This window comes from Mchenga conophoros, linkage group LG3, assembly GCF_057382185.1.
Source record: "Mchenga conophoros isolate Kocher_MC1m ecotype Shallow Benthic linkage group LG3, M_conophoros_male_GT1.1, whole genome shotgun sequence".
NCBI classification, from domain to species: Eukaryota; Metazoa; Chordata; class Actinopteri; order Cichliformes; family Cichlidae; genus Mchenga; species Mchenga conophoros.
The window spans coordinates 32983955-32996767 of NC_140528.1; the positions used below are offsets into that span (position 1 = coordinate 32983955).

General features: G+C 41.9%; 1 protein-coding gene across 1 annotated transcript in view; it reads left to right on the top strand.

Annotated features, from left to right (window-relative positions):
• The window catches only part of LOC146578239 (uncharacterized), a 36370-nt gene continuing 23557 nt past the window's right edge, over positions 1–12813 (top strand). Inside the window, exons 1-4 of the mRNA XM_085267786.1 lie at positions 1–143; positions 1885–1943; positions 3476–3517; positions 3597–3866. Coding sequence (XP_085123912.1) covers positions 1–143; positions 1885–1943; positions 3476–3517; positions 3597–3866 — 514 coding nt within the window. The remainder of the gene's footprint in view (positions 144–1884; positions 1944–3475; positions 3518–3596; positions 3867–12813) is intronic.

Genomic DNA, 12813 nt, shown 5'->3' on the forward strand with positions numbered 1-12813 from the left:
ATGGGAGCAGGAGGAGGAGGCTGGGCCGAGCGTATAGAAACCAAACAAACAAATAAACAACAGCACGACAAACACGTGAACCAGACTTTACCTGTAAACTTACCTGGTGTCTCCCAGGGAGACCACAGTTATGGAGCTGACAGGTAAGTACGTGCAGTACACACTTCCTGTCCTGAAACACACACACAGGTAAACCGCACAGGTACGTAACCATCGGCGTGACTTTGTATTGAACATTGGGGGGTCAAGATCTCTGTCTAAATAAATAAATCTGGGTACATTTCCAGATGATCAAACAACTATTTTGCTGGTAACACCTGAAACCAGTAAAGAAAACCAGCAGCCTATTGATGCAAGATAATCCATAACTTTATTGGGGCTGACACTGTTGGAAATGAGTCCAAATAAAGAGTCCAAACTTTTATAAGCCTGTCTATGTGTGTCTCACCTGGACAGCCTCCTCTGGAAACCAGACAACAGCAGAGTGTTACCCGGCAACAGGCCAGGTGGGTAGGGGGTAAGTAAGTTAGCTGGATTTGATTGTTGACGATTTCACGTGATCTTGGATCGTTCGGTTCTCCGAAGCTCATCCGGGACTTGCTGTCATAGCAACAGATCCGTAAGCGTAAACCTGCTCGGGAGCAGGCTTACTTTATGTAAACAGGATTAGATCGCAGCCACTCAGGTATGTCCGCTTCATGTATACGAAAGCAACGGTGAAATATACTCACTCAAATGAGCAATCCTATTTATCCATATTGTATATTCTGTATCTATATATGTGTATATGTGGTGTATTTATGCTTATATCCTTACTCTCATTCCCCTTAATGTATCTGTAACATGCAACTTCTTTCGGTGCTTTGCTACTGGAAACTGAATTTCCTGGAGGAACCCACCCGAGGGATTAATAAAGTTTCATCTAATCTAATCTAATCTACTTGGGTTTTCTTCCTGTAGCCCTCATGTTTACTCAAGGTTTAGTTCTGTCTTCATGCTGATTTTCTTGTTCAGTCGTGTCTCATGTTGCAGTTTGTCAATCCTGTCCCTGTGCTCTGTGTTCCCTCTGTTCAGTATCAAGTCTGTGCCTCATGTGTTTCCTGTTTTATTTTGATAGTCTCTGTCCTGTGTGCAGTGTGCTTGGTTTTGCTTCCCTTCTGTCATTAGGCCTGATTTGTCCCAGATGTGTTACGACCTATTCCCCATCTTCTCGTAGTCCTGCTTGTGTATTTAAGCCTTGTGTTTCTCTGTTAGTTGTTGTGTTGTACCCTCACTGTACTGTGTTTTGTTTTCTATGTGCTTCTGGTAATGTTCTGGTTTGCTCTTTCCTGGTTTGATTTTCTAGTTTCCCGGGTTTCTAGTTTGGGCTTAAGTTTTGAGTTTCTAGTTTTGTTTTCTTCTATTTCTATTTGAATGTTCTCCAGCAATAAAGCTGCCACTTTAGTTAATCATTCTGTCTCTGAGTCCTGCGTTTGGGTCCTACATCCTGCCTGCCACCTCAACACCTTTAATTTTACAGCTTCTTAGTTATTATAAAGTGCTGCAACTCATAATGTTTTCTAAGATAGTAAAACCAGATTTAAACCGACTACTTCTACAAAGATGGAGCTAAAGTGATGATATACATTTATAGTTTGGACTTGGACACATACAGTCTGTTTTTCCTTATAACTACATGTGAGTTCAATTAACATTTTGTAGGAAAAGGGAATTTGTTTTTTAAAAGGATTATAGATTCGGAGCTGAATTACCCAACGGAACATCTCATTCACTGACGTTTGCTGGAGAAGCTGCTCTGCCTCTTTGTGATGGAGCAGCAGCGTGACATACTGAAGACTGTTAACGGGGAAGTGCTGAAGCTGAAGGCGTCTCTCTGCTGCTCAGACTGACGTTCAGTCGTCATCCAGACAACATGAAGACTGCACCGGTCTCTCTGCTCCTCGGTGAGTCAAACACTAAAATCATCGATTTATTTATCACAGCTCCAACAAACAATATGGCAGGAAAACAACCTTTCAGCAGTTACAAGCTCGCAGCTACTGACTTTAAAGTTCATGTAAAAATTCTGAAAAGTTTCGTCAAGGCGAGAGGAACAGTTCATTCTCCTTCTTATGTCTTTCTGGTTTCATTTGATTGGTGGCTGTGAAGTTGGGCAGGAACCAAGAAGTGATGTTAATGTTGAATAATGGAGCTCACACTTTTAACTGAAATGTATGAAGAGTGATAGAAAATGGTTTCAAACATGCATGATGAAAGTTTTTCGGTTTAAATCGATCTCATCATCACTGCAAACCTCTCAGAGGTTCAGACTCTCAGCAGTTTAACCTGGAGTCCTGCAGGAAAGTCACCATATAGTCTGGACTAAGTCAGCGATTAAACTTTCTGCCCAGCTAAGTGTCAGTAACATGAAGACCAAAAGAACAAAAGAGACTTGACCTCTTTTCATCAAACATCTCTTCAGTCAGGAAACCACAGCCTCTGACTGCATGAAGCACAGGGTCCTCTGACTGCGTCCCCTCTTTTATCTAGTCTTCACTTCCTCTATTCACAGCCAATTTTCCATTAAGAGGACTGAGTGTATTCAAACAACCACAGACGGTTTTGACTGTTAAAGTTCCCATTCCCATTGACATGATGACCTTTAAACAGCAGCAGTGTGGGAGTGAAACAGGCCGCAAATCTGAAAATGAAAACTGTGCTTTTGAAGGGTGGCTTCTTAGTCCCACACTTTCTTCTCTGCACATAAATGAAAGCTCATCCATGCACAGTTCCTTCTCCATTGTTTACAATGCTGTGCACTGTGATGTTTACCGTTGATTGCCATCTGATCAAAAAATGTATAGAAAACAGGAAAAGACAGGCTAACCTGCGTTGCTGTCTCGGTGGTATTTTATAACTTCCTGTTCCTGTTACAGTGCACGGTGGTGTTTGTGTAGTTTAATCTGCGTGGCTCACAGATCTGGCAAAAATACAGACCTTCCATAATTAAGTAGAAGTACAAATACTACTGTTCAAAAATACTCCAGTAAAAGATGAAGTACTGATTCAACTTATTAACTCAAGTTAAAGTAAAAAAAAAGTACAGACTATGAAATGTACTCAAAGTAAGAAAGTACAAAGTAGTAGCAGTAAAACCCTGGCTGATTGTGACCCACACCCATTACCACACCTTGGCTCATGTGATTAGGTAGAGGATCATCAGGGGGTCCATTGTCCCTCTCAGTGGGAAACTCCCACAGAGCTTAAATGTGGGTCTCTTCACCGTTTGATCCTAGAACTGAAGAAGCTTCTCAGATGAGAGGTGAAACGTCTTCAAGCAACTTAAAGAAGTCCAGACGGTTTTCTTTCCAAGCTCCTTAGATTGTGGCAGATACTTCAGGCGATTAAAAAGTTTCCTGAGAGAAAAAAAACAACAACAAAAAAAAACTGTGCAGCCTCAGTCTTTCTTTAAATGACCTCTGACCTCCTGTTGCAGGTGTGTGTGTGCTGCTGCTGTCTGCACTGACTGTTTGTGCAGGTGAGTAGATGAAGTGCACCATGGTCCAGGACAAACACTGAGTGTAAACACTGATAGAAACTGTCCGTCTGTCCTCCAGTCTCTCTGAGCGTCAGTCCAAACCTTCAGCAGTTCTTCACAGCAGCCTCAGTGTCTCTGACATGTGACGGTCAGCTGGGCTCTGATGGATGGACGGTGAAGAGGGACACAGGAAGTGGGACTGAGTCATGTGGAGCAGGTGGGCGGGGCTTCGGGAGGTTAAATGGTCCATCCTGTTTGCTTGATAAGCAAAGCGAGCCAATCAGTGGAGTTTACTGGTGTGAAGGTGAAGCTGGAGAGAAGAGTGAAGAAGTCAACATCACTGTATCAGGTAATGAAGTCGTTCATTTCATCAGACTAACAGCACACTGTTATACCACCTCTACATCACTCTGTGGGTCTTTTCCTCAGATAAAGAAGTGATTTTGGAGATCCCTGCACTGCACCACTTCCCCTGCCGGTGGCGGACTCCCTCAGGTGTCGGTGCGTTGGTGGTTCTTTGTATCTGGGGGTGGGCGTCCGGGTACACACCGGCTCACTCCTTGGCGGCCGTTTATTGGGGCTCGCTCGGGCCATTTCGGAGGTGGGGTGCCCCCGGCCTCTCGGCCTGGGGCTCGGTCACTCAGGCACAGCTGGCTGTCGGCGGAGCTCACGGGCGCGTCACTGCAACTCCCCCTGGCTTCTGCTCCGCGGCTGCTGAATGAGCCCTCATCTGGGACTCTCCTCAGCTCTTACTGGGACAGTGGCGCGGCTGCCCCTCTGTGGGTCTTCCATGGTCTCTTGTGTTCTGGGGGCCTCTGGATGTCTGGAGTTTTGATCTCCTCCATACCTGCTTGATACCATAGAGGACAGGGCTGTGGCTCCCCACACTCCCTAGCAGATCATTACATGGAGAAACCTTTGGAATGCAAGCATGCTGATCCACACAGGTATGCACACAGGTGTACACATGGGTATTCACAGACGCGGACTACAGCTTTCTTGGCTGCTGCCTCAAAGCACATTGTGCGCTGTCTATCTTGCGTGTTGCACAATATCGTTTATTATTTAGTAACTATTGATATCTATGACTAGCTAGTTTATTGTGATGGTGCTTTTTTTTTTATTATTATGTTGCTCTTTGTTGTTTGCTGTCTCCTCTGGGTTTTTTTCTCCATACAGGTGACCCAGGAGTTTTGTTTTTTTTGTTTGTTTGTTTTTTTTTCTCTCTTCCCCCCCTTCTCACCGTCTCTTCTCCCCTTTGGTTTTCTTTCTTTCTCTCCCTCTCTTTCTTTCATTCTTTCCCCCTGTCCTATCCCACAGTCATGTCTGTCCCGTTTGCAACTGAAAATCAGTCAGTGTTCTACTGATGAGTTTGGATCATCTCCTCAGAGCTTTCTGAGGGTCAGAGGTCAGAACACTGACATCACTTCCTGTTTAAAGCAAACCTGCTGAGCTTATAATAAATTCAATGACCCAGTTTTATCATCTCTCCTGCAGATGTCTATGACACCACCACCATTTCACCAAGTGCCACCAAACCACCACCAACAACAATTACCAATCTCAATTCCCCTCCTTCTACATCGTCCTCCTCCATCATCTCACCTGTAGCTGCTCTGGGTTCTCTGGGTCTTCTAGATCTTATTCTGGTTGCAGCTTTGCTGTTTTGGAACAAAAAAATAGGTATAAAGTGTGTCAAACCCCCCAGAGCTCATTAGATTAAACATTTTACATGGAAAAATAAATTTTCCTTAATAATTATGTAATTATATACTATAATTCAATTATAAACTGTCCCCATTCACATTGTTTAGCAGAGAACTTATCTTACATGAAAAATATAGAGACACTTTTATTGATAAAGTATAAGACCCGATCCTTGGGGTGGAACAATTTTTGGCGCAGCGTGTTTTGGGGTTTAAATTCCACAGAGACCCAGTGTTTAGAAAAAATGCATCTCAACTGCTCCGATACTCCTGTCACAACAGTATCACTACAGGTTTTGACAAAAGTCCAGCTGGAATTAGTGATGGGATTTCCGGCTTTTTTTAGAGAACCGGCTCTTCCGGCTCCCAAGCGGCTCTTCAGGTTGTTTTGTTGCTTTAATTAAAAACGGTCCGGGGCTCCAGGGTCCGGGGGGAAGCAGGGATTAATCCCATACATGCTCTCAGTGGGTTCCAAACACACACACACTCTCTCGGGTCCAGGGCAGATCTATATACACACAGAGAGAGACGTCCAGGTTAGGGATAGTCTCAAACTCACAGATACAGGTTCAGGTCCGCCGTCATAAATAGTGCTCCAAATCAGCTGGGATCGGCTGCAGGTGTGACGGTGAGCACAGGTGCGTGGGCCAGGGGCGGGAGCCCGTAATGAGCACCGCCCCAGCAGAGGAGAGAGAGCGCAAAGGAAACAAAACAAACAAAACATGTTGCCAAACACAGAGTGAGCCAGCGAGGCACGAGGACCACGACACAAAGCACGTGCAAACTCCAAAACACATTTCTAGCTTTAACTGAACTTCAAAGCAGAGCAGATCACTTAAATTACACAATTGAAAGCATGAAAGCATGTGTGTATTGTTTGTGTATTTATACACAAGCACTCATATATATTAAAAAATATGTTCATTTACCTGTTACTACCACACACCAAATCCGGTTGTTGGTACTTGCTGGATTGTGTAGCCTCTAGGTAACAAAAGCTCAACACTGCGCCCAGCATCCTGGAGCACTTCTGTTGTGTTTTGAAGTTTTTACGTGATTTGAAGTTTGTACTTTTAACTAGAGATGGACCGATCCGATATTACGTATCGGTATCGGTCCGATACTGACCTAAATTACTGGATCGGATATCGGAGAAAAATAAAAAATGTAATCCGATCCATTAAATATCACGAAAGCACCTCACAAAACTTGCAACACGCCGTAACTCACCTCAGAACGTTAGCACGTCGGAGCAGTATGCATCACGTGATAGAGCGGCTGTGGCATGCGGGACCTGTCGGTGGTCTGGATAGCATGTGGAGCTTCGCTACCAACCCGGCATTTCATCTCCGACAAAGTTATCCCGAGAGAAGTAAAGCAAGTGTGTAAGTCCATCTCTGAATGTTTGTAAAGCATTCCTGCGTTAAGCTTTACAAGCGATATATGGAGCGACTGCCTCTTCTTGCTGCTACTTCAATCGTGAAACTGCTTAATGATCAGCTGATCGGCTTTTCTGTCGCGAGTCCGTCTCTCTTGTTTGTTTTTGGCCCACTTTGCACCAGAAAGAGGAAACCAGCGGCTGAACAACAGCAGCACGTTTAAGCTTGATCAGCTGTTGTTAGAATTTATTTAATATTAATTTCTACACCAGGAGCTTTTTCTACGTAGCTGACGCTGGTAGCTGTGCAGGGGCGGATCTAGCAAAGTTTAGCCAGGGGGGCCGATAGGGCATGAACAGGGAAAAGGGGGCACAAAGACATACTTTTCTTTCTTATTCTCATTTAAAATGTCGAGCTTTTAATAAATAATTATCTGACACCCAAAGTTTCAATTTGATGTAAAATGAATAGAAGTCAATTACTGTATATAGTAACTATTAAGTCTAATATATATACCCTAGTAAGCTATAGTACTTTTTCCTTTGGGAAGGTACCATCTGTGCAGTCTGCAATTTTGTTGAAGAAAGATGTTGAATCTATTTAATATTTCTTGAAAAATAATTGATTTCTGTGCATTTTTTTTCACACTGCATCAAATTAAGGTTGATTACGTCGATTAAGCATCATGAGGTGGAGCGTGAGGGGTGATTCCCTATTTTTTTATTTTTTTATTTTTGTTGTTGCTGGGAGTTGGAACCCTATTAGTTAGGTTGCTTAATATTTACGCTAAGTACTCTTAAAAATACCAGAATAGGGAGGATGGTGTAGGTTTAAGTTTATTAGATTGATCAGTATTGCTGAACTATGAAATATTTTTTTTTGCATACAGGTATAACAGAATAGCTTTAGTGTAGTTGTTGTTTTAAACTTGAGTATGAACTTATACAAAATGCAGCAAGATATTTAAAAAAAACAGTTTTGTTGATTAAAAAACACTATATCGGATTCATATCGGTATCGGCAGATATCCAAATTTATGATATCGGTATCGGTATCGGACATAAAAAAGTGGTATCGTGCCATCTCTACTTTTAACTATTTAAATTTTCAGCTTTTTCCTTTTAAACAAATTTAAAGTGAAACAACACAAAACACTGCAAACCATAACACAATTAAATACAAATTATAATATGAAAACAAAAAGAACATGCATATTCTCTGTCATATGGACCTGCATGAATAAACTTTCTGACTCCTTTATCATCTGCAACTGAAAATAGTTGTGGATGATTACTATACCTTTCTAATGTCACGTTGTTGTCCCTGGCTCTCTTTCTCTCTCCCTCCCGCTCTGTTCCTGTGCTACTGAGTGTCACTACCGCCCCTCCCCCCTCTGCTCAGTGAAGCGGAAAAAAGTGCGAGAGAGAGAGAGGGTGAGAGAAAGAAAAACCAAGGCTCGCGATAAGGAGCCGGCTCGTGTCGTTCACGTCAAAGAGTCGGCTCTGAGAGTTTCCTTCGCGACCCACACATCACTAGCTGGGATAACCACCTTTACTCAGGGCCTTCTTGATGTGATGTTCCTCCTGGCCGCTGTGTCTGTGGGGATGGTGTTCGCTCTGTGTTGTAGCGTCCTGATGACTCCCAGTTTGTGCTCCATGCTGGCAGACGTCTTTGGTTTAGAATCTTTTATTATTTGTCTCGTGTTTAAATCCTCGTCTTTCTCATTCCTGCAGAAAGGACGCTGTCATCAAGTCTGAGTCAAGTCACCTATCAGGATATGAACGTCAGACAATCAGCCAATAAAATTACAGATACACACTCACATGTTGTTTTCTCCAGTCCGAGGACACTGCAGGTACACATTCAGCTGTTATCCAACAAGTTATTGCTTCACAAAATATGATTATGACCCTTTGTCCACTGTGGGTCCTTGTGATAATTTCTTTGCTCCTCTATTCTTCTTGTCTTTCCATCTCCTGGATTCTCTTTTAACCATCTACTCATTCTCGTTCTCTTGTGCATCAGGGCTGAGTTATTGATGGAGTTTCCCAGATCAAATTTAAAGGAGGATGGGAAGAAGAGGATTTTCTCTCTGCCAGTCCCGTCAGCTCCCTGCTAAGATTTAGAGCTTGTCCTGTTTTTCAGTATGAAGGCCCTGCTCATCTGTTTTTCTTGCCATTGCTTAAAAAGTGTACATTCTGCATCCAAATGTCCAGCTGCCTTCAACTTTGATGTTTGTCTTGGCCAAAAATAAGCCTTCAGTTTATTCCTTTGTTTAAATAAAAATCTCTTGCTGATAAACTGAACCCTGGCTGTGGCGTCAGAGTAGCGCTATATAAGTGCTACATAAGAACCAGTCCTTCTACCATTTACTAAAAACAGGCTTTTGCCAGGGCTGCAAAGGGATTTGTAAAGAATGATTTTTTAGTGTACTATGCTTCAGGCAGTTGTTGCATGGAAGTGGCTGTTACTGAAAGTCCAGCACAGACCTGTAGTGACAGCCAGTGACTGGCATTTTGAAATGATAATAATAGCATAATGATTTAAAATTCCAGGTTCCTAATGAAGGTCTTGCAGATAAACAGTAACACATTCTATAATTTATTATTAATAAATAATAAACAGGTGGAGCCGGTAGCTCAGCATGTTTGATTTGGCAGTTTTGCACTAGATGAGCTTCCTGAGGCAACTCAAACGGGATCTGTGTTTCCAGGTGGAACTGAACAACAACCTCTCCATTGGAGCCAACAATAAAAACATGAATAACAATAAGCTTTATTTGGGGCTCTGATCTGAGGATGTAACATCATTTGTAATGTGGGTCTCAACAAGCTCAAGGAACGCTTTAAAAGTAGCCATTAATATGGTAAAATCACAGGTAGCCAGTGTAGCGCTGTTTTTTAAATATGCTGAAAGTGTGGCAGCAGAGTTTTGAACGAGCTGGACTCTTGACTGAGTAAAGTCTGCACTACGTGAGGAGACTGGAGGAGATGAAAGCATGGAAAACTGTGAGATCAACAGATTCATCTTTTTCTGGTGAAATGTCTGGAAGTTTCTTTGGTTTGTGTACAAGAAAGTGAAACAATTTTCTTGAATTCTTAAACATTTCTACATGATATTAGTAGGCGGCTCCTTTACTAAACAGCTCCAACTGTTTGATTTGTTTGAATTTTACAGGACAGCTTTTCCCGTGTTACTCATTCATTATGGAGCTACTGTAGTTAACATGTAATGCTTCTCTAAAACCCTGTGACACAATCTTCTTTAACATTAGTGCGCATTAACCCCACATCTTCCCTGTTTTATTGCTGATGTTGGCCTGACAGTATTGGGGTAACAATGTCTCCTCTGTTTAGGAGAGGGCAGCAGGGTCACATCCTCACTGACATCACCTGTATTTGCACTACAGTCGTTCCCTTCACTGACCTTTGCTCTCCTTCTCTTTTCCATCAGGTTGTGTAAAACTGAAACAGGCATTAAATGTTTACTACAAATGATGCTTTACACAGAAATGCATTGTTAGCTGTTTTTACACACCAGCCTGTGTGAACCTTTAGTCTGAGCATGGGGTCAAAGGTCAGGACAGAAATGCAGCACTGTAACACATATACATATGTAGAACATCAGACATTTGACTGATTTGTGTTGTGACATTTTCGTTTATACAAATAAATCATCATCACACACAGAAGAAATGTGCAGACCGTACATTTATTAGCTAATATCAGTGGATACAATAAAAATGGTATGAAGACAAACACTAGCAGCCTTAGCGTTTCTGTTCTGAATCTCTAATCTCTCACAGATATTCATCAAACCCTGTCCTCTATCAGCTTTCAACATAAGAAAAGTATTAGGCCTCATTGAAAAACAGTCTGTTTGCAGATGAAGTACTTTAAAAACTATACTTAAAAACATTTCATACACAAATCTGTCATTTATCTAGATTTTCTTGACTGAGTTTACAATTTACTAGAACTGCCAAAAACACATGAATAGAAACAAATGATGAAGGATCCACTTCAAGGAAAGTGGAAAAGCCTCTGTTAGCTGCTGTTTGCAGCTGGCACAGTCTAACAGAGGCTAATACCAACGCTAACCAACAGTTTAGCATATCGTCGACAGCTCACCTCAGCATGGCTGTCCTCGGTCAGCAGTGAGCTTTATTAACTTGCACACAGTGTTGGGAAGGTTACTTTTAAAATGTATTCCATTGCAGATTACAGATTACATGCCCCAAAATGTAACTTATTCCGTTGCGTTACTCAATGAGAGTAACGTATTCTGAATACTTTGGATTACTTAATATATTATCATGCTGTTTACAACTACGTAAATGTACTATTGCTGTGATTTATTACTGTTACTGAAGGTCCGTGACTCCAAACCGTAGTAAAGGACCTCTGGCTCATACGTCGGGTCCGTGTCGGGCTCGTAGCTGAAAACTAGCTTTACTTTGTTGTCTGGGTCAACTTTGCTAGCAGAGACAGAGAGAGGCGTTGAAAGGCTGCTGCATCTGTCGCTCTGCTCCTCGGTGAGTCAAACCCTCCCTTCTTCAATTCTTTATCACAGCTCCAACACACACTAAAGGTCAAAGGTAAAGAGCCTATTTTCAGCAGCTGGAAGCTCTCGCTGATAGTTTCTCTCACATGAAATCTGTTCAGATCTGTTGGTTTTGTTTCCTTAGTGAGAAGAAGTGATCACTACTTCTTTTGTTTATCTAAGGCTGGTTGTATCTGATATTTGTTTGTGTGTTTGGACAGAAATCAAGTGGTGTATTTCCTGTAAGCACCTCATATTTAACTCGAGTGTATGAAGATACAGCAAATGACAGAAAACTGTTTCAATTGCATAAACTCTTTAAAATTTAGAAGTTTAACTCTGCGTTTCTCTGTAATCTGGACTGACTCACAGAGCTGAAGCTTCATGTCGTGTCTGTAAGAGAGGAAAGTGACCTGTTTTCATCAAACATTAACCTTTACTCAGGAAACCACGGCTCCTAGCTGCATGTACCACATGTTCTCCTTATCTGCCTGTTGTAATCATCACTTCCTCTGTTCAGACCAGATTGACTGAGTCTAACTAAATGACTGAAGATAGTTGGTTTTCAAGAATTAACGTCGGATTTTCCTCATTTTCTGTATGCTTTGTTAATTTTCTGATGGCGATTTAGACGAGCGGGACTCAAACGACTGTAATGTTTACTAAACAGATTTTTCAGGTCGCTCACTCAGCAGCTGATATTGCCAAAGTCGCCTAACTTTAATCCAGTGATCTCGGTGGTTTGATGGTTCATTAACTCTGATTGCTTTTTAAAATGTCTCTGTTTTACTTAGCCAGTAAGAGCTGATTGGGCCTAACCTACCTTTGCCAGCACTGGCTATGGGAACCTGCTAATGTTGGGTTTAATGTTGTGATTAGTAGAATCTGTAGTTTTTTACTTACTGAACAACTACTTAGAAACCTGCAGACGTATCAATACAAAAGAATTAGGGCCTGCAAAACAAGCAGGTCAACCCCAGCAGTTTTAACTGGTCCTGATATAAAACTGCTAGGACAGGTTACTCTCTCCTGGGAAGTTGGCTGCAGCCATGTGGATTTCTGAATGGAAGAGATCCATGTACACGCCGATTTTTTAATCATCCAATGCATTAAAAAACAATAGTCATAAATAAAGTGTTATGGCTTGTGATTCCTAAATAAACACACTAACACTAGCTACACATTTTTAAAGGGTGCAAATCCAAGTCTCCTATTCAGTGACTCTGGTCTCCAGAGCTGAAAATAGGTTTGAGGTTCTTTTGAGAATTCTGAAGTTGGTTTAGTCTAAAATGCCCGAGTTGAGAGCAGGTTCGTGTAATTTCAGAATTTCTACCTAAAAAACAAATTAAAAGGAAAAATAGTCCATTTTCCATCCCCAATATTTGAATCCAGAGAACAAGAGCAATAGAATAAACAACATCACAATGATATATGGGAATATAACAGTTAATACTAAATGTTAAACATTATTGTGCAGCACATAAGATCAACAGAACACAGTGTGCTTTGAGGTAGGAGCCAAAAAGGGTGTAGTTTGTGTGTGTGATCACCCGTGTGTACACCTGTGAGCATGGACGCGCTTGTTTTTAAAAGGTTCCTTCATGTAATGATCTGCTAGAGGGTGTGGGGGGGCCACAGCCCCGTCCTCCAGGGCTTGAAGCAGGTATGG